The sequence below is a fragment of the Salmo salar genome, chromosome 11 (genome assembly GCF_965601325.2).
Source record: "Salmo salar chromosome 11, fSalSal1, whole genome shotgun sequence".
NCBI lineage: Eukaryota > Metazoa > Chordata > Actinopteri > Salmoniformes > Salmonidae > Salmo > Salmo salar.
In genome coordinates this window covers 68,140,913-68,168,055 of record NC_138301.1, presented here as the reverse complement: position 1 = coordinate 68,168,055, position 27,143 = coordinate 68,140,913, and the positions used below count along the sequence as shown (strand labels likewise).

At 48.4% G+C, this 27,143-nt stretch overlaps 1 protein-coding gene across 1 annotated transcript in view; it reads left to right on the top strand.

Annotated features, from left to right (window-relative positions):
• The window catches only part of LOC145858888 (solute carrier organic anion transporter family member 3A1-like), a 205,559-nt gene that overhangs the window by 11,253 nt on the left and 167,163 nt on the right, over positions 1-27,143 (top strand). The window contains exon 5 of the mRNA XM_082957554.1: positions 6,618-6,772. Within this exon, the coding sequence (XP_082813680.1) occupies positions 6,618-6,772 (155 nt within the window). The remainder of the gene's footprint in view (positions 1-6,617; positions 6,773-27,143) is intronic.

The window sequence follows — 27,143 nt, the reverse complement described above, 5'->3', positions numbered from 1 at the left end:
CATCCCCAGGCGAGTCCTCAGAGCATGCGCAGACCAGCTAGCTGGTGTGTTTACGGACATATTCAATCAATCCTTATCCCAGTCTGCTGTTCCCACATGCTTCAAGAGGGACACCATTGTTTCTGTTCCCAAGAAAGCTGATCCTCAACACTGGGGCCCCACAAGGGTGCGTTCTCAGCCCTCTCCTGTACTCCCTGTTCACCCATGACTGCGTGGCCATGCACTCCTCCAACTCAATCATCAAGTTTGCAGACGACACTACAGTGGTAGGCTTGATTACCAACAACGACGAGATGGCTTACAGGGAGGACGTGAGGGCCCTCAAAGCGTGGTGTCAGGAAAATAACCTCACACTCAATGTCAACAAAACATTGGAGATGATCGTGGACTTCAGGAAACACCAGAGGGAGCAGCCCCCTATCCACATCGACGGGACAGTAGTGGAGAAGGTGGAAAGTTTTAAGTTCCTCGGCGTACCAAAAACACTCACAAACTTTTACAGATGCACAATCGAGAGCATCCTGTCGGGCTGTATCACCACCTGGTACGGCAACTGCTCCGCCCACAACTGTAAGGCTCTCCAGAGGGTAGTGAGGTCTGCACAACGCATCACCGGGTCGCAAACTACCTGCCCTCCAGGACACCTACACCACTCGATGTCACAGGAAGGCCAAAAAGATCATCAAGGACAACAACCACCCGAGCCACTGCCTGTTCACCCCATTATCATCCAGAAGGCGAGGTCAGTACAGGTGCATCAAAGCGGGGACCGAGAGACTGAAAAACAGCTTCTATCTCAAGGCCATCAGACTGTTAACCTGTTGATGACAGACGTTCCGCCTGCGGAACCCCTAGCCAACAGCCAATGGCATCGCATGGCGCGAAATACAAAACCAACTAAAATACCACAATAAAATTTTCTCAAACAATCAACTATTTTACACCATTTTAATGATAAGACTCTCGTTAATCTAACCACATTGTCCGATTTCAAAAAGGCTTTACAGCGAAAGCAAAACATTAGATTATGTTAGGAGAGTACATAGACACAAATAATCACACAGCCATTTTCCAAGCAAGCATATATGTCACATAAACCCAAACCACAGCTAAATGCAGCACTAACCTTTGATGATCTTCATCAGATGACACTCCTAGGACATTATGTTATACAATACATGCATGTTTTGTTCAATCAAGTTCATATTTATATCAAAAACCAGCTTTTTACATTAGCATGTGATGTTCAGAACTAGCATGTTCAAAGGCTGAAAGAAAAAAAATGAGTAGTCTCGTGACCGCGTATCTCAGTCTCACTGTCCCCAGGCTGACCACTTACAAATTCTGCTGCAGACACCCCATTCCACTTTCTGGCGGCTTTAGAGAGCCAATGGAAGCCTTAGAAAATGTCACGTTACAGCACAGATGCTGTATTTTCGATAGAGTTACAACAGAAGGACAACAAATTGTCAGACAGGGCACTTCCTGTATGGAATCTTCTCAGGTTTTGGCCTGCCATATGAGTTCTGTTATACTCACAGACACCATTCAAATAGTTTTAGAAACTTTAGAAACTTTAGAGTGTTTTCTATATCTACTAATTAGAAACTTTAGAGTGTTTTCTAAATCTACTAATTATATGCATATTCTAGTTTCTGGGCAGGAGTAGTAACCAGATTAAATCGGGTATGTTTTTTATCCGGCCGTGAAAATACTGCCCCCTATCCCAAAGAAGTTAAACAGCCATCACTAACATTGAGTGGCTGCTGCCAACATACTGTCACGTCCTGACCAGCAGAGGGCGTATTGCTTAGTCTAGGTCAGGATGTGGCAGGGGGTTTGTGTTTGTTAATGTTGGGTTGATGATTGGGACTTCCAATTGAAGGCAGGTGTGTATAGTTGCCTTTGATTGGAAGTCCTATAGAGGTGTGTGTGTTTGTCTTTGGGGTTGTGGGGAATTGTTCTGTGTTGAGCCTATGCTTTGCCAGACTGTTGGTTGTTCGTTCATTCTCGTGAGTTCTTTGTTATTTTGGGTGTTCATTTTTGATAGTTAATAAAAGTCAAGATGAGCCTGCACATACCTGCTGCGTTTTGGTCCTCTTCTCTCCAGTACGACATTTTTAAGGATGAGTACGACTTATTTTATGACAGAATTCCCCACCCTCAAAGGACCAAGCAGCGGAAGAAGGCTGGCGAGGTAAGGGAGACCGAGAGGCACCCCCAATCATTTTTTAGGGGGGGGCACAAGGGCTGTTTGACGGGGCAAGAGCTGCCCGCCAGTCAACAGTCGCCAGAGATACCCACCAGTCAACAGTCGTCATCAGAGCTGCCCTCCAGTCAACAGTCGTCATCAGAGCTGCCCGCCAGTCAACAGTCGTCATCAGAGCTGCCCGCCAGTCAACAGTCGTCGTCAGAGCTGCCCGCCAGTCAACAGTCGTCGTCAGAGCTGCCCGCCAATCAACAGTCGTCGTCAGAGCTGCCCGCCAGTCAACAGTCGTCGTCAGAGCTGCCCGCCAGTCAACAGTCGTCAGAGCTGCCCGCCAGTCAACAGTCGTCAGAGCTGCCCGCCAGTCAACAGTCGTCAGAGCTGCCCGCCAGTCAACAGTCGTCAGAGCTGCCCGCCAGTCAACAGTCGCCAGAGAGGTCAGACTGCGCTGAACTGCCGGAGTGGCCAGACTGCGCTGAACTGCCGGAGTGGCCAGACTGTGCTGAACTGCCGGAGTGGCCAGACTGTGCTGAACTGCCGGAGTGGCCAGACTGCCCTGAACTGCCGGAGTGGCCAGACTGCCCTGACCTGCCGGAGTGGCCAGACTGCCCTGACCTGCCGGAGTGGCCAGACTGCCCTGACCTGCCGGAGTGGCCAGACTTCCCTGACCTGCCGGCGTGGCCAGACTGCCCTGAACTGCCGGCGTGGCCAGACTGCCCTGAACTGCCGGCGTGGCCAGACTGCCCTGAACTGCCGGCGTGGCCAGACTGCCCTGAACTGCCGGAGTGGCCAGACTGCCCTGAACTGCCGGAGTGGCCAGACTGCCCTGAACTGCCGGAGTGGCCAGACTGCCCTGACCTGCCGGAGTGGCCAGACTGCGCTGAACTGCCGGAGTGGCCAGACTGCGCTGAACTGCCGGAGTGGCCAGACTGCGCTGAACTGCCGGAGTGGCCAGACTGCCCAGACTGTCCCCAGTTGCCAGACTGCCCAGACTGTCCCCAGCTGCCAGACTGCCCAGACTGTCCCCAGCTGCCAGACTGCCCAGACTGTCCCGAGCTGCCAGAATGGCCCGACTGCCTGGAACGGCCTGCACCTGAGCCACCTCCAGGATAGGTGGGTTGGGGAGGGAGGGTGTAGCACAGTGCCGTCGTTGACGGCAGCCACCCTCCCTTCCCTCCCTTATGGTTTAGGGGTTATTGTTTGTTGGGTTTTTGTTGGGGTATTGGGGATTTTCTTGTTTTTCTTTTTTAGGTGCATCCTGGAGTCTGCACCTTGAGGGGGGGGGTACTGTCACGTCCTGACCAGCAGAGGGCGTATTGCTTAGTCTAGATCAGGATGTGGCAGGGGGTTTGTGTTTGTTAAATGTTGGGTTGATGATTGGGACTTCCAATTGAAGGCAGGTGTGTATAGTTGCCTTTGATTGGAAGTCCTATAGAGGTGTGTGTGTTTGTCTTTGGGGTTGTGGGGAATTGTTCTGTGTTGAGCCTATGCTTTGCCAGACTGTTGGTTGTTCGTTCATTCTCGTGAGTTCTTTGTTATTTTGGGTGTTCATTTTTGATAGTTAATAAAAGTCAAGATGAGCCTGCACATACCTGCTGCGTTTTGGTCCTCTTCTCTCCAGTACGACATTTTTAAGGATGAGTACGACTTATTTTATGACACATACTGACTCATCTCTAGCCACTTCAATAATGAAAAAATTGATGTAATAAATGTATCACTAGCCACTTTAAACAATGCCACTTTATATAATGTTTACATACCCTACATTACTCATCTCATATGTATATACTGTACTCTATACCATCTACTGCATCTTGCCATCTTGATGTAATGTATCACTAGCCACCTTAAACAATGCCACTATATATAATGTTTACATACCCTACATTACTCATCTCATATGTATATACTGTACTCTATACCATCTACTGCATCTTGCCTATGCCGTTCTGCCATCACTCATTCATATATTTGTATGTACATATTCTTATTTATTCCTTTACACTTGTGTGTATAAGGTAGTTGTGAAATTGTTAGGTTAGATTACTTGTTAGATATTACTGCATGGTCGGAACTAGAAGCACAAGCATTTCGCTACACTCGCATTAACATCTGCTAACCATGTGTATGTGACAAATAACATTTGATTTGATTTGACAGGGTCAGGGTCAGGGAGAGGTTGAAAATGTCAATGAAGAAACATGCCAGCTGGTCAGCTCATGCTCTGAGTACACGTCTTGGTAATCCATCTGGTCCCGCAGCCTTGTGAATGTTGACCTGTTTAAATGTCTTACTCACATCGACTACGGAGAGAGTGATAATACAGTCGTCCGAAACAGCTGGTGCTCTCGTGCATGCTTCAGTGTTGCTTGCTTCGAATCGAGCATAGAAGGCATTTAGCATCAGGTAGGCTCGCATCACAGGCAAGCTCTCGGCTGACAGTAGTTGTTGAGTTGTAGCCTCGGTAGGTGCATCTCTCTGACTGTTTCTGCGTTCAACAATGTTCACTAGGCCTAGATTCAATAAGATCAAGCGTTAACCAGCGTTGGCCGACATCCGCATAGCTGATGTTTTGGCGGCGTTGGAGGTGGAACTGTGGTTAGAGCTGACAAATAGGTTAGCGGCTGCTCCGTCATAAAACCACTCCCTTATTATCTCTACCGTAGTTAGAAGTTCAAAATGGTGATAGAATGTGTAGCCTCTATAGGTGATAGAAAGTGTAGCCTCTATAGGTGATATAAAGTGTAGGCTCTATAGATGAAAGTGTAGCCTCCATAGATGAAAGTGTAGCCTCTATAGATGATATAAAGTGTAGCCTCTATAGGTGATAGAAAGTGTAGCCTCTATAGATGATAGAAAGTGTAGCCTCTATAGATGATATAAAGTGTAGGCTCTATAGATGAAAGTGTAGCCTCTATAGATGATATAAAGTGTAGCCTCTATAGATGATATAAAGTGTAGCCTCTATAGATGATAGAAAGTGTAGGCTCTATAGATGATAGTGTAGGCTCTATAGATGATAGTGTAGCCTCTATAGATGATAGAAAGTGTGGCCTCTATAAATGATATAAAGTGTAGCCTCTATAGGTGATAGAATGTGTACCCTCTATAGAAGAAAGTGTAGCCTCTATAGATGATAGAAAGTGTAGCATCTATAGATGATAGAAAGTGTAGCATCTATAGATGATAGAAAGTGTAGGCTCTATAGATGATAGTGTAGCCTCTATAGATACATGTTCAATTTGGTTTAAATAATGCAAAAACAAAGTGTTGGAGAAGAAAGTAAAAGTGCAATATGTGCCATGTAAGAAAGATAACGTTTAAGTTCCTTGCTCAGAACATGAGAACATATGAAAGCTGGTGGTTCCTTTTAACATGAGTCTTCAATATTCCCAGGTAAGAAGTTTTAGGTTGAGATTATTACAGGAATTATAGGACTATTTCTCTCTATACCATTTGTATTTCATATACCTTTGACTATTGGATGTTAGTATTGCCAGTGTAACAGTATAGCTTCCGTCCCTCTCCTCGCTCCTACCTGGGCTTGAACCAGGAACACATCGACAACAGCCACACTCAAAGCATCATTACCCATCATTACCCTGTCCCAGACCTGCTGTTTTCAACTCTCTAGAGACAGCAGGAGCGGTAGAGATACTCTCAATGATCGGCTATGAAAAGCCAACTGACATTTACTCCTGAGGTGCTGACCTGTTGAACCCTCGACAACCACTGGGATTATTATCATTTACTCCTGAGGTGCTGACCTGTTGCTTCCTCGACAACTACTATGATTATTATTATTTGACCCTGCTGGTCATTTATGAACATTTGAACATCTTGGCCATGTGCTGTTATAATCTCCACCTGGCACAGCCAGAAGAGGACTGGCCACCCCTCATAGCCTGGTTCCTCTCTAGGTTTCTTCCTAGGTGTTGACCTTTCTAGGGAGTTTTTCCTAGCCACCGTGCTTCCACACCTGCATTGCTTGCTGTTTGGGGTTTTAGGCTGGGTTTCTGCACAGCACTTTGAGATATCAGCTGATGTAAGAAGGGCTATATAAATAGATTTTATTTGATGCAGAAACAGACTGGCACCCTGTTTGGATAGTAGTTGTAGTGGTAATGTTGTCTTGTCCTGCTTGGTGTTGTTGAGACAAGACAACCATACATTGTCTGAAACAGAAACAGAATAGACTGTCTGGTATTGTTGGGTCACGACAACCATACATTGTCTGAAACAGAAATAGACTGGCACTCTGTCTGGCTAGTAGTTGTAATCTGTCCTAATTGTGTAATGGATTGCATTTACTGTATATAGCTATGAATGTACAGAGTATGTTTCCAGTGTTTTTGATAATGCCATGGTTTTCTATGTAACAGTTTGTGACCTGTTTTAATGTTCCCAGGACCCTGCGGTCGCGGCAGAGACCAGAGCATGTGTGCATCAACGACTGTAACTGCTACACAGCCTCAGTGAGCCCTGTGTGCGGCTCCAACGGAATCAACTACCTCTCTGCCTGCTTCGCTGGCTGCCTCACACCTGTAAGTCCCTGGTCTCCTGGCAGGACCTTGACAGCTAGCTGAGTTGTCATCGACATCTGTAGTAGAATAATGTTCTAAAAGTCTCTATACATTACAGAGTCCTGTACAGCTGCCTCAAGGCTGTCCCATGGATTACTGCATCACCATTCACATGATAGTAGATCACATAAACCCATAGGGTACATCATGTCAGGGTCACCAAAACTGTAGGAGCGAGCTATATTAGTCATGTAGGTGATATATAGAAGTCTGTGTTTGAGTCCCAAATGGCACCCTATTCCCTATATAGTCCACGACTTTTGACCAGGATCCAATGATTCCTATAGTTTATATATTGTATCCACTCCTCCTCCAGAACCAGCTATCTATCTATAGGTGATGTCCTCTCCTGTCCTCCAGAACCAGCTGTCTATCTATAGGTGATATCCTCTCCTGTCCCCCAGAACCAGCTGTCTATCTATAGGTGATATCCTCTCCTGTCCTCCTCCAGAACCAGCTGTCTATCTATAGGTGATATCCTCTCCTGTCCTCCTCCAGAACCAGCTGTCTATCTATAGGTGATATCCACTCCTGTCCTCCTCCAGAACCAGCTGTCTATCTATAGGTGATGTCCTCTCCTGTCCTCCATAACCAGCTGTCAATCTATAGTTGATGTCCTCTCCTGTCCTCCTCCAGAACCAGCAGTCTATCTATAGGTGATGTCCTCTCCTGTCCTCCTCCTGAACCAGCTGTCGATCTATAGGTGATGTCCTCTCCTGTGCTCCTCCAGAACCAGCTGTCTATCTATAGGTGATGTCCTCTCCTGTCCTCCAGAACTAGCTGTCTATCTATAGGTGATATTCTCTCCTGTCCTCCAGAACCAGCTGTCTATCTATAGGTGATATCCTCTCCTGTCATCCTCCAGAACCAGCTGTCTATCTATAGGTGATGTCCTCTCCTGTCCTCCTCCAGAACAAGCTGTCTATCTATAGGTGATGTCCTCTCCTGTCCTCCTCCAGAACCAGCTGTCTATCTATAGGTGATGTCCTCTCCTGTCCTCCAGAACCAGCTGTCAATCTATAGTTGATGTCCTCTCCTGTCCTCCTCCAGAACCAGCAGTCTATCTATAGGTGATGTCCTCTCCTGTCCTCCACAACCAGCTGTCTATCTATAGGTGATGTCCTCTCCTGTCCTCCTCCAGAACCAGCTGTCTATCTATAGGTGATGTCCTGTCCTGTCCTCCTCCAGAACCAGCTGTCTATCAATAGGTGATATCCTCTCCTGTCCTCCTCCAGAACCAGCTGTCTATCTATAGGTGATGTCCTCTCCTGTCCTCCAGAACCAGCTGTCTATCTATAGGTGATGTCCTCTCCTGTCCTCCTCCTGAACCAGCTGTCGATCTATAGGTGATGTCCTCTCCTGTCCTCCTCCAGAACCAGCTGTCTATCTATAGGTGATGTCCTATCCTGTCCTCCAGAACCAGCTGTCTATCTATAGTTGATGTCCTCTCCTGTCCTCCTTCCAGAACCAGCAGTCTATCTATAGGTGATGTCCTCTCCTGTCCTCCACAACCAGCTGTTTATCTATAGGTGATGTCCTCTCCTGTCCTCCAGAACCAGCTGTCTATCTATAGGTGATGTCCTCTCCTGTCCTCCTCCTGAACCAGCTGTCGATCTATAGGTGATGTCCTCTCCTGTGCTCCTCCAGAACCAGCTGTCTATCTATAGGTGATGTCCTCTCCTGTCCTCCAGAACTAGCTGTCTATCTATAGGTGATATTCTCTCCTGTCCTCCAGAACCAGCTGTCTATCTATAGGTGATATCCTCTCCTGTCATCCTCCAGAACCAGCTGTCTATCTATAGGTGATGTCCTCTCCTGTCCTCCTCCAGAACAAGCTGTCTATCTATAGGTGATGTCCTCTCCTGTCCTCCTCCAGAACCAGCTGTCTATCTATAGGTGATGTCCTCTCCTGTCCTCCAGAACCAGCTGTCAATCTATAGTTGATGTCCTCTCCTGTCCTCCTCCAGAACCAGCAGTCTATCTATAGGTGATGTCCTCTCCTGTCCTCCACAACCAGCTGTCTATCTATAGGTGATATCCTCTCCTGTCATCCTCCAGAACCAGCTGTCTATCTATAGGTGATGTCCTCTCCTGTCCTCCACAACCAGCTGTCTATCTATAGGTGATGTCCTCTCCTGTCCTCCTCCAGAACCAGCTGTCTATCTATAGGTGATGTCCTGTCCTGTCCTCCTCCAGAACCAGCTGTCTATCAATAGGTGATATCCTCTCCTGTCCTCCTCCAGAACCAGCTGTCTATCTATAGGTGATGTCCTCTCCTGTCCTCCTCCTGAACCAGCTGTCGATCTATAGGTGATGTCCTCTCCTGTGCTCCTCCAGAACCAGCTGTCTATCTATAAGTGATGTCTTCTCCTGTCCTCCAGAACTAGCTGTCTATCTATAGGTGATATTCTCTCCTGTCCTCCAGAACCAGCTGTCTATCTATAGGTGATATCCTCTCCTGTCATCCTCCAGAACCAGCTGTCTATCTATAGGCTATGTCCTCTCCTGTCCTCCTCCAGAACCAGCTCTCTATCTATAGGTGATGTCCTCTCCTGTCCTCCAGAACCAGCTGTCTATCTATAGGTGATGTCCACTCCTGTCCTCCTCCAGAACCAGCTGTCTATCTATAGGTGATGTCCTCTCCTGTCCTCCAGAACCAGCTGTCTATCTATAGGTGATATTCTCTCCTGTCCTCCAGAACCAGCTGTCTATCTATAGGTGATATCCTCTCCTGTCATCCTCCAGAAACAGCTGTCTATCTATAGGTGATGTACTCTCCTGTCCTCCTCCAGAACAAGCTGTCTATCTATAGGTGATGTCCTCTCCTGTCCTCCTCCAGAACCAGCTGTCTATCTATAGGTGATATCCTCTCATGTCCTCCTCCAGAACCAGCTGTCTATCTATAGGTGATGTCCTCTCCTGTCCTCCTCCAGAACCAGCTGTCTATCTATAAGTGATGTCCTCTCCTGTCCTCCTCCAGAACCAGCTGTCTATCTATAGGTGATATCCTCTCCTGTCCTCCTCCAGAACCAGCTGTCTATCTATAGGTGATGTCCTCTCCTGTCCTCCAGAACCAGCTGTCTATCTATAGGTGATGTCCTCTCCTGTCCTCCTCCAGAACCAGCTGTCTATCTATAGATGATGTCCTCTCCTGTCCTCCAGAACCAGCTGTCTATATATAGGTGATGTCCTCTCATGTCCTCCTCCAGAACCAGCTGTCTATCTATAGGTGATATCCTCTCCTGTCCTCCTCCAGAACCAGCTGTCTATCTATAGGTGATATCCTCTCCTGTCCTCCTCCAGAACCAGCTGTCTATCTATAGGTGATATCCTCTCCTGTCCTCCTCCAGAACCAGCTGTCTATCTATAGGTGATATCCTCTCCTGTCTTCCAGAACCAGCTGTCTATCTATAGGTGATATCCTCTCCTGTCCTCCCCCAGAACCAGCTGTCTATCTATAGGTGATATCCTCTCCTGTCCTCCTCCAGAACCAGCTGTCTATCTATAGGTGATGTCCTCTCCTGTCCTCCAGAACCAGCTGTCTATCTATAGGTGATGTCCTCTCCTGTCCTCCTCCAGAACCAGCTGTCTATCTATAGATGATGTCCTCTCCTGTCCTCCAGAACCAGCTGTCTATCTATAGGTGATGTCCTCTCATGTCCTCCTCCAGAACCAGCTGTCTATCTATAGGTGATATCCTCTCCTGTCCTCCTCCAGAACCAGCTGTCTATCTATAGGTGATATCCTCTCCTGTCCTCCTCCAGAACCAGCTGTCTATCTATAGGTGATATCCTCTCCTGTCCTCCTCCAGAACCAGCTGTCTATCTATAGGTGATATCCCCTCCTGTCTTCCAGAACCAGCTGTCTATCTATAGGTGATATCCTCTTCTGTCCTCCCCCAGAACCAGCTGTCTATCTATAGGTGATCTCCTGTCCTCCACAACCAGATGTCTATCTATAGGTGATGTCCTCTCCTGTTCTTCTCCAGAACCAGCTGTCTATCTATGGGTGATATCCCATCCTGTCCTCCTCTAGAACCAGCTGTCTATCTATAGGTGATATCCTCTCCCTTCCTCCTCCAGAACCAGCTGTCTATCTATAGGTGATGTCCTCTCCTGTCCTCCTCCAGAACCAGCTGTCTATCTATAGGTGATATCCTCTCCTGTCTTCCAGAACCATCTGTCTATCTATAGGTGATATCCTCTCCTGTCCTCCCCCAGAACCAGCTGTCTATCTATAGGTGATGTCCTCTCCTGTCCTCCACAACCAGATGTCTATCTATAGGTGATGTCCTCTCCTGTTCTCCTCCAGAACCAGCTGTCTATCTATAGGTGATATCCTCTCCTGTCCTCCTCTAGAACCAGCTGTCTATCTATAGGTGATATCCTCTCCTGTCCTCCTCCAGAACCAGCTGTCTATCTATAGGTGATATCCTCTCCTGTCCTCCAGAACCAGCTGTCTATCTATAGGTGATATCCTCTCCTGTCCTCCAGAACCAGCTGTCTATCAATAGGTGATATCCTCTCCTGTCCTCCAGGACCAGCTGTCTATCTATAGGTGATGTCCTCTCCTGTCCTCCCCCAGAACCAGCTGTCTATTTATAGGTGATGTCCTCTCCTGTCCTCCTCCAGAAGCAGCTGTCTATCTATAGGTGATGTTCTCTCCTGTCCTCCAGAACCAGCTGTCTATCTATAGGTGATGTCCTCTCCTGTCCTCCTCCAGAACCAGCTGTCTATCTATAGGTGATGTCCTCTCCTGTCCTCCTCCAGAACCAGCTGTCTATCTATAGGTGATGTCCTCTCCTGTCCTCCTCCAGAACCAGCTGTCTATCTATAAGTGATATCCTCTCCTGTCCTCCTCCAGAACCAGCTGTCTATCTATAGGTGATATCCTCTCCTGTCCTCCAGAACCAGCTGTCTATCTATAGGTGATATCCTCTCCTGTCCTCCAGAACCAGCTGTCTATCTATAGGTGATGTCCTCTCCTGTCCTCCTCCAGAACCAGCTGTCTATCTATAGGTGATGTCCTCTCCTGTCCTCCTCCAGAACCAGCTGTCTATCTATAAGTGATATCCTCTCCTGTCCTCCAGGACCAGCTGTCTATCTATAGGTGATGTCCTCTCCTGTCCTCCCCCAGAACCAGCTGTCTATCTATAGGTGATGTCCTCTCCTGTCCTCCTCCAGAAGCAGCTGTCTATCTATAGGTGATGTTCTCTCCTGTCCTCCAGAACCAGCTGTCTATCTATAGGTGATGTCCTCTCCTGTCCTCCTCCAGAACCAGCTGTCTATCTATAGGTGATGTCCTCTCCTGTCCTCCTCCAGAACCAGCTGTCTATCTATAGGTGATGTCCTCTCCTGTCCTCCTCCAGAACCAGCTGTCTATCTATAAGTGATATCCTCTCCTGTCCTCCTCCAGAACCAGCTGTCTATCTATAGGTGATATCCTCTCCTGTCCTCCAGAACCAGCTGTCTATCTATAGGTGATATCCTCTCCTGTCCTCCAGAACCAGCTGTCTATCTATAGGTGATGTCCTCTCCTGTCCTCCTCTAGAACCAGCTGTCTATCTATAGGAGATATCCTCTCCTGTCCTCCTCCAGAACCAGCTGTCTATCTATAGGTGATGTCCTCTCCTGTCCTCCAGAACCAGCTGTCTATCTATAGGTGATGTCCTCTCGTGTCCTCCTCCAGAACCAGCTGTCTATCTATAGATGATGTCCTCTCCTGTCCTCCTCCAGAACCAGCTGTCTATCTATAGGTGATATCCTCTCCTGTCCTCCTCCAGAACCAGCTGTCTATCTATAGGTGATATCCTCTCCTGTCCTCCTCCAGAAACAGCTGTCTATCTATAGGTGATATCCTCTCCTGTCCTCCTCCAGAACCAGCTGTCTATCTATAGGTGATATCCTCTCCTGTCTTCCAGAACCAGCTGTCTATCTATAGGTGATATCCTCTTCTGTCCTCACCAAGAACCAGCTGTCCATCTATAGGTGATGTCCTCTCCTGTCCTCCACAACCAGATGTCTATCCATAGGTGATGTCCTCTCCTGTTCTCCTCCAGAACCAGCTGTCTATCGATAGGTGATATCCTCTCCTGTCCTCCTCTAGAACCAGCTGTCTATCTATAGGTGATATCCTCTCCTGTCATCCTCCAGAACCAGCTGTCTATCTATAGGTGATGTCCTCTCCTGTCCTCCAGAACCAGTTGTCTATCTATAGGTGATGTCCTCTCTGTACTCCTCCAGAACCAGCTGTCTATCTATAGGTGATGTCCTCTCCTGTCCTCCTCCAGAACCAGCTGTCTATCTATAGGTGATATCCTCTCCTGTCCTCCAGAACCAGCTGTCTATCTATAGGTGATATCCTCTCCTGTCCTCCAGAACCAGCTGTCTATCTATAGGTGATATCCTCTCCTGTCCTCCAGGACCAGCTGTCTATCTATAGGTGATGTCCTCTCCTGTCCTCCCCCAGAACCAGCTGTCTATCTATAGGTGATGTCCTCTCCTGTCCTCCTCCAGAACCAGCTGTCTATCTATAGGTGATGTCCTCTCCTGTCCTCCTCCAGAAGCAGCTGTCTATCTATAGGTGATGTCCTCTCCTGTCCTCCTCCAGAACCAGCTGTCTATCTATAAGTGATATCCTCTCCTGTCCTCCTCCAGAACCAGCTGTCTATCTATAGGTGATATCCTCTCCTGTCCTCCAGAACCAGCTGTCTATCTATAGGTGATGTCCTCTCCTGTCCTCCTCTAGAACCAGCTGTCTATCTATAGGAGATATCCTCTCCTGTCCTCCTCCAGAACCAGCTGTCTATCTATAGGTGATATCCTCTCCTGTCCTCCTCCAGATCCAGCTGTCTATCTATAGGTGATGTCCACTCCTGTCCTCCCCCAGAACCAGCTGTCTATCTATAGGTGATATCCTCTCCTGTCCTCCTCCAGAAGCAGCTGTCTATCTATAGGTGATGTCCTCTCCTGTCCTCCTCCAGAACCAGCTGTCTATCTATAGGTGATGTCCTCTCCTGTCCTCCTCCAGAACCAGCTGTCTATCTATAAGTGATATCCTCTCCTGTCCTCCTCCAGAACCAGCTGTCTATCTATAGGTGATATCCTCTTCTGTCATCCAGAACCAGCTGTCTATCTATAGGTGATATCCTCTCCTGTCCTCCAGAACCAGCTGTCTATCTATAGGTGATGTCCTCTCCTGTCCTCCAGAACCAGCAGTCTATCTATAGGTGATATCCTCTCCTGTCCTCCTCCAGAACCAGCTGTCTATCTATAGGTGATGTCCTCTCCTGTCCTCCAGAACCAGCTGTCTATTTATAGGTGATATCATCTCCTGTCCTCCTCCAGAACCAGCTGTCTATCTATAGGTGATATCCTCTCCTGTCCTCCTCCAGAACCAGCTGTCTATCTATAGGTGATATCCTCTCCTGTCCTCCCCCAGAACCAGCTGTCTATCTATAGGTGATGTCCTCTCCTGTCCTCCTCCAGAACCAGCTGTCTATCTATAGGTGATATCCTCTCCTGTCCTCCAGAACCAGCTGTCTATCTATAGGTGATATCCTCTCCTGTCCTCCAGAACCAGCTGTCTATCTATAGGTGATATCCTCTCCTGTCCTCCAGAACCAGCTGTCTATCTATAGGTGATGTCCTCTCCTGTCCTCCTCCAGAACCAGCTGTCTATCTATAGGTGATGTCCTCTCCTGTCCTCCTCCAGAAGCAGCTGTCTATCTATAGGTGATGTCCTCTCCTGTCCTCCTCCAGAACCAGCTGTCTATCTATAAGTGATATCCTCTCCTGTCCTCCTCCAGAACCAGCTGTCTATCTATAGGTGATATCCTCTCCTGTCCTCCAGAACCAGCTGTCTATCTATAGGTGATGTCCTCTCCTGTCCTCCTCTAGAACCAGCTGTCTATCTATAGGAGATATCCTCTCCTGTCCTCCTCCAGAACCAGCTGTCTATCTATAGGTGATATCCTCTCCTGTCCTCCTCCAGATCCAGCTGTCTATCTATAGGTGATGTCCACTCCTGTCCTCCCCCAGAACCAGCTGTCTATCTATAGGTGATATCCTCTCCTGTCCTCCTCCAGAAGCAGCTGTCTATCTATAGGTGATGTCCTCTCCTGTCCTCCTCCAGAACCAGCTGTCTATCTATAGGTGATGTCCTCTCCTGTCCTCCTCCAGAACCAGCTGTCTATCTATAAGTGATATCCTCTCCTGTCCTCCTCCAGAACCAGCTGTCTATCTATAGGTGATATCCTCTTCTGTCATCCAGAACCAGCTGTCTATCTATAGGTGATATCCTCTCCTGTCCTCCAGAACCAGCTGTCTATCTATAGGTGATGTCCTCTCCTGTCCTCCAGAACCAGCAGTCTATCTATAGGTGATATCCTCTCCTGTCCTCCTCCAGAACCAGCTGTCTATCTATAGGTGATGTCCTCTCCTGTCCTCCAGAACCAGCTGTCTATTTATAGGTGATATCATCTCCTGTCCTCCTCCAGAACCAGCTGTCTATCTATAGGTGATATCCTCTCCTGTCCTCCTCCAGAACCAGCTGTCTATCTATAGGTGATATCCTCTCCTGTCCTCCCCCAGAACCAGCTGTCTATCTATAGGTGATGTCCTCTCCTGTCCTCCTCCAGAACCAGCTGTCTATCTATAGGTGATATCCTCTCCTGTCCTCCAGAACCAGCTGTCTATCTATAGGTGATATCCTCTCCTGTCCTCCAGAACCAGCTGTCTATCTATAGGTGATATCCTCTCCTGTCCTCCAGAACCAGCTGTCTATCTATAGGTGATGTCCTCTCCTGTCCTCCTCCAGAACCAGCTGTCTATCTATAGGTGATGTCCTCTCCTGTCCTCCTCCAGAAGCAGCTGTCTATCTATAGGTGATGTCCTCTCCTGTCCTCCTCCAGAACCAGCTGTCTATCTATAAGTGATATCCTCTCCTGTCCTCCTCCAGAACCAGCTGTCTATCTATAGGTGATATCCTCTCCTGTCCTCCAGAACCAGCTGTCTATCTATAGGTGATGTCCTCTCCTGTCCTCCTCTAGAACCAGCTGTCTATCTATAGGAGATATCCTCTCCTGTCCTCCTCCAGAACCAGCTGTCTATCTATAGGTGATATCCTCTCCTGTCCTCCTCCAGATCCAGCTGTCTATCTATAGGTGATGTCCACTCCTGTCCTCCCCCAGAACCAGCTGTCTATCTATAGGTGATATCCTCTCCTGTCCTCCTCCAGAAGCAGCTGTCTATCTATAGGTGATGTCCTCTCCTGTCCTCCTCCAGAACCAGCTGTCTATCTATAGGTGATGTCCTCTCCTGTCCTCCTCCAGAACCAGCTGTCTATCTATAAGTGATATCCTCTCCTGTCCTCCTCCAGAACCAGCTGTCTATCTATAGGTGATATCCTCTTCTGTCATCCAGAACCAGCTGTCTATCTATAGGTGATATCCTCTCCTGTCCTCCAGAACCAGCTGTCTATCTATAGGTGATGTCCTCTCCTGTCCTCCAGAACCAGCAGTCTATCTATAGGTGATATCCTCTCCTGTCCTCCTCCAGAACCAGCTGTCTATCTATAGGTGATGTCCTCTCCTGTCCTCCAGAACCAGCTGTCTATTTATAGGTGATATCATCTCCTGTCCTCCTCCAGAACCAGCTGTCTATCTATAGGTGATATCCTCTCCTGTCCTCCTCCAGAACCAGCTGTCTATCTATAGGTGATATCCTCTCCTGTCCTCCCCCAGAACCAGCTGTCTATCTATAGGTGATGTCCTCTCCTGTCCTCCTCCAGAACCAGCTGTCTATCTATAGGTGATGTCCTCTCCTGTCCTCCCCCAGAACCAGCTGTCTATCTATAGGTGATGTCCTCTCCTGTCCTCCTCCAGAAGCAGCTGTCTATCTATAGGTGATGTTCTCTCCTGTCCTCCAGAACCAGCTGTCTATCTATAGGTGATGTCCTCTCCTCTCCTCCTCCAGAACCAGCTGTCTATCTATAGGTGATGTCCTCTCCTGTCCTCCTCCAGAACCAGCTGTCTATCTATAGGTGATGTCCTCTCCTGTCCTCCTCTAGAACCAGCTGTCTATCTATAGGAGATATCCTCTCCTGTCCTCCTCCAGAACCAGCTGTCTATCTATAGGTGATATCCTCTCCTGTCCTCCAGGACCAGCTGTCTATCTATAGGTGATGTCCTTTCCTGTCCTCCCCCAGAACCAGCTGTCTATCTATAGGTGATATCCTCTCCTGTCCTCCTCCAGAAGCAGCTGTCTATCTATAGGTGATGTTCTCTCCTGTCCTCCAGAACCAGCTGTCTATCTATAGGTGATGTCCTCTCCTGTCCTCCTCCAGAACCAGCTGTCTATCTATAGGTGATGTCCTCTCCTGTCCTCCTCCAGAACCAGCTGTCTATCTATAGGTGATGTCCTCTCCTGTCCTCCTCCAGAACCAGCTGTCTATCTATAAGTGATATCCTCTCCTGTCCTCCTCCAGAACCAGCTGTCTATCTATAGGTGATATCCTCTCCTGTCCTCCAGAACCAGCTGTCTATCTATAGGTGATATCCACTCCTGTCCTCCAGAACCAGCTGTCTATCTATAGGTGATGTCCTCTCCTGTCCTCCAGAACCAGCAGTCTATCTATAGGTGATATCCTCTCCTGTCCTCCTCCAGAACCAGCTGTCTATCTATAGGTGATGTCCTCTCCTGTCCTCCAGAACCAGCTGTCTATTTATAGGTGATATCATCTCCTGTCCTCCTCCAGAACCAGCTGTCTATCTATAGGTGATATCCTCTCCTGTCCTCCTCCAGAACCAGCTGTCTATCTATAGGTGATATCCTCTCCTGTCCTCCCTCAGAACCAGCTGTCTATCTATAGGTGATGTCCTCTCCTCTCCTCCTCCAGAACCAGCTGTCTATCTATAGGTGATGTCCTCTCCTGTCCTCCTCCAGAACCAGCTGTCTATCTATAGGTGATGTCCTCTCCTGTCCTCCTCTAGAACCAGCTGTCTATCTATAGGAGATATCCTCTCCTGTCCTCCTCCAGAACCAGCTGTCTATCTATAGGTGATATCCTCTCCTGTCCTCCAGGACCAGCTGTCTATCTATAGGTGATGTCCTTTCCTGTCCTCCCCCAGAACCAGCTGTCTATCTATAGGTGATATCCTCTCCTGTCCTCCTCCAGAAGCAGCTGTCTATCTATAGGTGATGTTCTCTCCTGTCCTCCAGAACCAGCTGTCTATCTATAGGTGATGTCCTCTCCTGTCCTCCTCCAGAACCAGCTGTCTATCTATAGGTGATGTCCTCTCCTGTCCTCCTCCAGAACCAGCTGTCTATCTATAGGTGATGTCCTCTCCTGTCCTCCTCCAGAACCAGCTGTCTATCTATAAGTGATATCCTCTCCTGTCCTCCTCCAGAACCAGCTGTCTATCTATAGGTGATATCCTCTCCTGTCCTCCAGAACCAGCTGTCTATCTATAGGTGATATCCACTCCTGTCCTCCAGAACCAGCTGTCTATCTATAGGTGATGTCCTCTCCTGTCCTCCAGAACCAGCAGTCTATCTATAGGTGATATCCTCTCCTGTCCTCCTCCAGAACCAGCTGTCTATCTATAGGTGATGTCCTCTCCTGTCCTCCAGAACCAGCTGTCTATTTATAGGTGATATCATCTCCTGTCCTCCTCCAGAACCAGCTGTCTATCTATAGGTGATATCCTCTCCTGTCCTCCTCCAGAACCAGCTGTCTATCTATAGGTGATATCCTCTCCTGTCCTCCCTCAGAACCAGCTGTCTATCTATAGGTGATGTCCTCTCCTGTCCTCCTCCAGAACCAGCTGTCTATCTATAGGTGATATCCTCTCCTGTCCTCCTCCAGAACCAGCTGTCTATCTATAGGTGATATCCTCTCCTGTCCTCCCCCAGAACCAGCTGTCTATCTATAGGTGATGTCCTCTCCTGTCCTCCTCCAGAACCAGCTGTCTATCTATAGGTGATATCCTCTCCTGTCTTCCAGAACCAGCTGTCTATCTATAGGTGATATCCTCTCCTGTCCTCCCCCAGAACCAGCTGTCTATCTATAGGTGATGTCCTCTCCTGTCCTCCACAACCAGATGTCTATCTATAGGTGATGTCCTCTCCTGTTCTCCTCCAGAACCAGCTGTCTATCTATAGGTGATATCCTCTCCTGTCCTCCTCTAGAACCAGCTGTCTATCTATAGGTGATATCCTCTCCTGTCCTCCTCCAGAACCAGCTGTCTATCTATAGGTGATATCCTCTCCTGTCTTCCTCCAGAACCAGCTGTCTATCTATAGGTGATATCCTCTCCTGTCTTCCAGAACCAGCTGTCTATCTATAGGTGATATCTTCTCCTGTCCTCCCCCAGAACCAGCTGTCTATCTATAGGTGATCTCCTGTCCTCCACAACCAGATGTCTATCTATAGGTGATGTCCTCTCCTGTTCTCCTCCAGAACCATCTGTCTATCTATAGGTGATATCCTCTCCTGTCCTCCTCTAGAACCAGCTGTCTATCTATAGGTCATATCCTCTCCCTTCCTCCTCCAGAACCAGCTGTCTATCTATAGGTGATGTCCTCTCCTGTCCTCCAGAACCAGTTGTCTATCTATAGGTGATGTCCTCTCCTGTACTCCTCCAGAACCAGCTGTCTATCTATAGGTGATGTCCTCTCCTGTCCTCTTCCAGAACCAGCTGTCTATCTATAGGTGATATCCTCTCCTGTCCTCCCCCAGAACCAGCTGTCTATCTATAGGTGATGTCCTCTCCTGTCTTCCACAACCAGATGTCTATCTATAGGTGATGTCCTCTCCTGTTCTCCTCCAGAACCAGCTGTCTATCTATAGGTGATATCCTCTCCTGTCCTCCTCTAGAACCAGCTGTCTATCTATAGGTGATATCCTCTCCTGTCCTCCTCCAGAACCAGCTGTCTATCTATAGGTGATATCCTCTCCTGTCCTCCAGAACCAGCTGTCTATCTATAGGAGATATCCTCTCCTGTCCTCCAGAAACAGCTGTCTATCAATAGGTGATATCCTCTCCTGTCCTCCAGGACCAGCTGTCTATCTATAGGTGATATCCTCTCCTGTCCTCCAGAACCAGCTGTCTATCTATAGGTGATATCCTCTCCTGTCCTCCAGAACCAGCTGTCTATCAATAGGTGATATCCTCTCCTGTCCTCCAGGACCAGCTGTCTATCTATAGGTGATGTCCTCTCCTGTCCTCCCCCAGAACCAGCTGTCTATCTATAGGTGATGTCCTCTCCTGTCCTCCTCCAGAAGCAGCTGTCTATCTATAGGTGATGTTCTCTCCTGTCCTCCAGAACCAGCTGTCTATCTATAGGTGATGTCCTCTCCTGTCCTCCTCCAGAACCAGCTGTCTATCTATAGGTGATGTCCTCTCCTGTCCTCCTCCAGAACCAGCTGTCTATCTATAGGTGATGTCCTCTCCTGTCCTCCTCCAGAACCAGCTGTCTATCTATAAGTGATATCCTCTCCTGTCCTCCTCCAGAACCAGCTGTCTATCTATAGGTGATATCCTCTCCTGTCCTCCAGAACCAGCTGTCTATCTATAGGTGATATCCTCTCCTGTCCTCCAGAACCAGCTGTCTATCTATAGGTGATGTCCTCTCCTGTCCTCCTCTAGAACCAGCTGTCTATCTATAGGAGATATCCTCTCCTGTCCTCCTCCAGAACCAGCTGTCTATCTATAGGTGATGTCCTCTCCTGTCCTCCAGAACCAGCTGTCTATCTATAGGTGATGTCCTCTCGTGTCCTCCTCCAGAACCAGCTGTCTATCTATAGATGATGTCCTCTCCTGTCCTCCTCCAGAACCAGCTGACTACCTATAGGTGATATCCTCTCCTGTCCTCCTCCAGAACCAGCTGTCTATCTTTAGGTGATATCCTCTCCTGTCCTCCTCCAGAACCAGCTGTCTATCTATAGGTGATATCCTCTCCTGTCCTCCTCCAGAACCAGCTGTCTATCTATAGGTGATATCCTCTCCTGTCTTCCAGAACCAGCAGTCTATCTATAGGTGATATCCTCTCCTGTCCTCCCCCAGAACCAGCTGTCCATCTATAGGTGATGTCCTCTCCTGTCCTCCACAACCAGATGTCTATCCATAGGTGATGTCCTCTCCTGTTCTCCTCCAGAACCAGCTGTCTATCGATAGGTGATATCCTCTCCTGTCCTCCTCTAGAACCAGCTGTCTATCTATAGGTGATATCCTCTCCTGTCATCCTCCAGAACCAGCTGTCTATCTATAGGTGATGTCCTCTCCTGTCCTCCAGAACCAGTTGTCTATCTATAGGTGATGTCCTCTCTGTACTCCTCCAGAACCAGCTGTCTATGTATAGGTGATGTCCTCTCCTGTCCTCCTCCAGAACCAGCTGTCTATCTATAGGTGATATCCTTTCCTGTCCTCCAGAACAAGCTGTCTATCTATAGGTGATATCCTCTCCTGTCCTCCAGAACCAGCTGTCTATCTATAGGTGATATCCTCTCCTGTCCTCCAGGACCAGCTGTCTATCTATAGGTGATGTCCTCTCCTGTCCTCCCCCAGAACCAGCTGTCTATCTATAGGTGATGTCCTCTCCTGTCCTCCTCCAGAAGCAGCTGTGAATCTATAGGTGATGTTCTCTCCTGTCCTCCAGAACCAGCTGTCTATCTATAGGTGATGTCCTCTCCTGTCCTCCTCCAGAACCAGCTGTCTATCTATAGGTGATGTCCTCTACTGCCCTCCTCCAGAACCAGCTGTCTATCTATAGGTGATGTCCTCTCCTGTCCTCCTCCAGAAGCAGCTGTCTATCTATAGGTGATGTTCTCTCCTGTCCTCCAGAACCAGCTGTCTATCTATAGGTGATATCCTCTCCTGTCCTCCAGAACCAGCTGTCTATCTATGGGTGATATCCTCTCCTGTCCTCCAGAACCAGCTGTCTATCTATAGGTGATATCCTCACCTGTCCTCCAGGACCAGCTGTCTATCTATAGGTGATGTCCTCTCCTGTCCTCCTCCAGAACCAGCTGTCTATCTATAAGTGATATCCTCTCCTGTCCTCCTCCAGAACCAGCTGTCTATCTATAGGTGATATCCTCTCCTGTCCTCCAGAACCAGCTGTCTATCTATAGGTGATGTCCTCTCCTGTCCTCCTCTAGAACCAGCTGTCTATCTATAGGAGATATCCTCTCCTGTCCTCCTCCAGAACCAGCTGTCTATCTATAGGTGATATCCTCTCCTGTCCTCCAGGACCAGCTGTCTATCTATAGGTGATGTCCACTCCTGTCCTCCCCCAGAACAGCCTGTCTATCTATAGGTGATATCCTCTCCTGTCCTCCTCCAGAAGCAGCTGTCTAACTATAGGTGATGTTCTCTCCTGTCCTCCAGAACCAGCTGTCTATCTATAGGTGATGTCCTCTCCTGTCCTCCTCCAGAACCAGCTGTCTATCTATAGGTGATGTCCTCTCCTGTCCTCCTCCAGAACCAGCTGTCTATCTATAGGTGATGTCCTCTCCTGTCCTCCTCCAGAACCAGCTGTCTATCTATAAGTGATATCCTCTCCTGTCCTCCTCCAGAACCAGCTGTCTATCTATAGGTGATATCCTCTCCTGTCATACAGAACCAGCTGTCTATCTATAGGTGATATCCTCTCCTGTCCTCCAGAACCAGCTGTCTATCTATAGGTGATGTCCTCTCCTGTCCTCCAGAACCAGCAGTCTATCTATAGGTGATATCCTCTCCTGTCCTCCTCCAGAACCAGCTGTCTATCTATAAGTGATATCCTCTCCTGTCCTCCAGAACCAGCTGTCTATTTATAGGTGATATCATCTCCTGTCCTCCTCCAGAACCAGCTGTCTATCTATAGGTGATATCCTCTCCTGTCCTCCTCCGGAACCAGCTGTCTATCTATAGGTGATATCCTCTCCTGTCCTCCCCCAGAAGCAGCTGTCTATCTATAGGTGATGTCCTCTCCTGTCCTCCTCCAGAACCAGCTGTCTATCTATAGGTGATGTCCTCTCCTGTCCTCCCCCAGAACCAGCTGTCTATCTATAGGTGATGTCCTCTCCTGTCCTCCTCCAGAAGCAGCTGTCTATCTATAGGTGATGTTCTCTCCTGTCCTCCAGAACCAGCTGTCTATCTATAGGTGATGTCCTCTCCTCTCCTCCTCCAGAACCAGCTGTCTATCTATAGGTGATGTCCTCTCCTGTCTTCCTCCAGAACCAGCTGTCTATCTATAGGTGATGTCCTCTCCTGTCCTCCTCCAGAACCAGCTTTCTATCTATAAGTGATATTATCTCCTGTCCTCCTCCAGAACCAGCTGTCTATCTATAGGTGATATCCTCTCCAGTCCTCCAGAACCAGCTGTCTATCTATAGGCTATGTCCTCTCCTGTTCTCCTCTAGAACCAGCTGTCTATCTATAGGAGATATCCTCTCCTGTCCTCCTCCAGAACCAGCTGTCTATCTATAGGTGATATCCTCTCCTGTCCTCCAGGACCAGCTGTCTATCTATAGGTGATGTCCTCTCCTGTCCTCCCCCAGAACCAGCTGTCTATCTATAGGTGATATCCTCTCCTGTCCTCCTCCAGAAGCAGCTGTCTATCTATAGGTGATGTTCTCTCCTGTCCTCCAGAACCAGCTGTCTATCTATAGGTGATGTCCTCTCCTGTCCTCCTCCAGAACCAGCTGTCTATCTATAGGTGATGTCCTCTCCTGTCCTCCTCCAGAACCAGCTGTCTATCTATAGGTGATATCCTCTCCTGTCCTCCTCCAGAAGCAGCTGTCTATCTATAGGTGATGTTCTCTCCTGTCCTCCAGAACCAGCTGTCTATCTATAGGTGATGTCCTCTCCTGTCCTCCTCCAGAACCAGCTGTCTATCTATAGGTGATGTCCTCTCCTGTCCTCCTCCAGAACCAGCTGTCTATCTATAGGTGATGTCCTCTCCTGTCCTCCTCCAGAACCAGCTGTCTATCTATAAGTGATATCCTCTCCTGTCCTCCTCCAGAACCAGCTGTCTATCTATAGGTGATATCCTCTCCTGTCCTCCAGAACCAGCTGTCTATCTATAGGTGATATCCTCTCCTGTCCTCCAGAACCAGCTGTCTATCTATAGGTGATGTCCTCTCCTGTCCTCCAGAACCAGCAGTCTATCTATAGGTGATATCCTCTCCTGTCCTCCTCCAGAACCAGCTGTCTATCTATAGGTGATGTCCTCTCCTGTCCTCCAGAACCAGCTGTCTATTTATAGGTGATATCATCTCCTGTCCTCCTCCAGAAGCAGCTGTCTATCTATAGGTGATATCCTCTCCTGTCAACCTCCAGAACCAGCTGTCTATCTATAGGTGATATCCTCTCCTGTCCTCCCCCAGAACCAGCTGTCTATCTATAGGTGATGTCCTCTCCTGTCCTCCAGAACCAGCTGTCTATCTATAGGTGATGTCCTCTCCTGTCCTCCCCCAGAGCCAGCTGTCTATCTGTAGGTGATGTCCTCTCCTGTCCTCCTCCAGAACCAGCTGTCTATCTATAGGTGATATCCTCTCCTGTCTTCCAGAACCAGCTGTCTATCTATAGGTGATATCCTCTCCTGTCCTCCCCCAGAACCAGCTGTCTATCTATAGGTGATGTCCTCTCCTGTCCTCCACAACCAGATGTCTATCTATAGGTGATGTCCTCTCCTGTCCTCCCCCAGAACCAGCTGTCTATCTATAGGTGATATCCTCTCCTGTCCTCCTCCAGAAGCAGCTGTCTATCTATAGGTGATGTTCTCTCCTGTCCTCCAGAACCAGCTGTCTATCTATAGGTGATGTCCTCTCCTGTCCTCCTCCAGAACCAGCTGTCTATCTATAGGTGATGTCCTCTCCTGTCCTCCTCCAGAACCAGCTGTCTATCTATAGGTGATGTCCTCTCCTGTCCTCCTCCAGAACCAGCTGTCTATCTATAAGTGATATCCTCTCCTGTCCTCCTCCAGAACCAGCTGTCTATCTATAGGTGATATCCTCTCCTGTCCTCCAGAACCAGCTGTCTATCTATAGGTGATATCCTCTCCTGTCCTCCAGAACCAGCTGTCTATCTATAGGTGATGTCCTCTCCTGTCCTCCAGAACCAGCAGTCTATCTATAGGTGATATCCTCTCCTGTCCTCCTCCAGAACCAGCTGTCTATCTATAGGTGATGTCCTCTCCTGTCCTCCAGAACCAGCTGTCTATTTATAGGTGATATCATCTCCTGTCCTCCTCCAGAAGCAGCTGTCTATCTATAGGTGATATCCTCTCCTGTCAACCTCCAGAACCAGCTGTCTATCTATAGGTGATATCCTCTCCTGTCCTCCTCCAGAACCAGCTGTCTATCTATAGGTGATATCCTCTCCTGTCCTCCTCCAGAACCAGCTGTCTAACTATAGGTGATATCCTCTCCTGTCCTCCTCCAGAACCAGCTGTCTATCTATAGGTGATGTCCTCTCCTGTCCTCCTCCAGAACCAGCTTTCTATCTATAAGTGATATCCTCTCCTGTCCTCCTCCAGAACCAGCTGTCTATCTATAGGTGATGTCCTCTCCTGTCCTCCAGAACCAGCTGTCTATCTATAGGTGATGTCCTCTCCTGTCCTCCCCCAGAGCCAGCTGTCTATCTGTAGGTGATGTCCTCTCCTGTACTCCTCCAGAACCAGCTGTCTATCTATAGGTGATATCCTCTCCAGTCCTCCAGAACCAGCTGTCTATCTATAGGTGATGTCCTCTCCTGTTCTCCTCTAGAACCAGCTGTCTATCTATAGGAGATATCCTCTCCTGTCCTCCTCCAGAACCAGCTGTCTATCTATAGGTGATATCCTCTCCTGTCCTCCAGGACCAGCTGTCTATCTATAGGTGATGTCCTCTCCTGTCCTCCCCCAGAACCAGCTGTCTATCTATAGGTGATATCCTCGCCTGTCCTCCTCCAGAAGCAGCTGTCTATCTATAGGTGATGTTCTCTCCTGTCCTCCAGAACCAGCTGTCTATCTATAGGTGATGTCCTCTCCTGTCCTCCTCCAGAACCAGCTGTCTATCTATAGGTGATGTCCTCTCCTGTCCTCCTCCAGAACCAGCTGTCTATCTATAGGTGATGTCCTCTCCTGTCCTCCTCCAGAACCAGCTGTCTATCTATAAGTGATATCCTCTCCTGTCCTCCTCCAGAACCAGCTGTCTATCTATAGGTGATATCCTCTCCTGTCCTCCAGAACCAGCTGTCTATCTATAGGTGATATCCTCTCCTGTCCTCCAGAACCAGCTGTCTATCTATAGGTGATGTCCTCTCCTGTCCTCCAGAACCAGCAGTCTATCTATAGGTGATATCCTCTCCTGTCCTCCTCCAGAACCAGCTGTCTATCTATAGGTGATGTCCTCTCCTGTCCTCCAGAACCAGCTGTCTATTTATAGGTGATATCATCTCCTGTCCTCCTCCAGAAGAAGCTGTCTATCTATAGGTGATATCCTCTCCTGTCAACCTCCAGAACCAGCTGTCTATCTATAGGTGATATCCTCTCCTGTCCTCCCCCAGAACCAGCTGTCTATCTATAGGTGATGTCCTCTCCTGTCCTCCAGAACCAGCTGTCTATCTATAGGTGATGTCCTCTCCTGTCCTCCCCCAGAGCCAGCTGTCTATCTGTAGGTGATGTCCTCTCCTGTCCTCCTCCAGAACCAGCTGTCTATCTATAGGTGATATCCTCTCCTGAATTCCAGAACCAGCTGTCTATCTATAGGTGATATCCTCTCCTGTCCTCCCCCAGAACCAGCTGTCTATCTATAGGTGATGTCCTCTCCTGTCCTCCACAACCAGATGTCTATCTATAGGTGATGTCCTCTCCTGTCCTCCCCCAGAACCAGCTGTCTATCTATAGGTGATATCCTCTCCTGTCCTCCTCCAGAAGCAGCTGTCTATCTATAGGTGATGTTCTCTCCTGTCCTCCAGAACCAGCTGTCTATCTATAGGTGATGTCCTCTCCTGTCCTCCTCCAGAACCAGCTGTCTATCTATAGGTGATGTCCTCTCCTGTCCTCCTCCAGAACCAGCTGTCTATCTATAGGTGATGTCCTCTCCTGTCCTCCTCCAGAACCAGCTGTCTATCTATAAGTGATATCCTCTCCTGTCCTCCTCCAGAACCAGCTGTCTATCTATAGGTGATATCCTCTCCTGTCCTCCAGAACCAGCTGTCTATCTATAGGTGATATCCTCTCCTGTCCTCCAGAACCAGCTGTCTATCTATAGGTGATGTCCTCTCCTGTCCTCCAGAACCAGCAGTCTATCTATAGGTGATATCCTCTCCTGTCCTCCTCCAGAACCAGCTGTCTATCTATAGGTGATGTCCTCTCCTGTCCTCC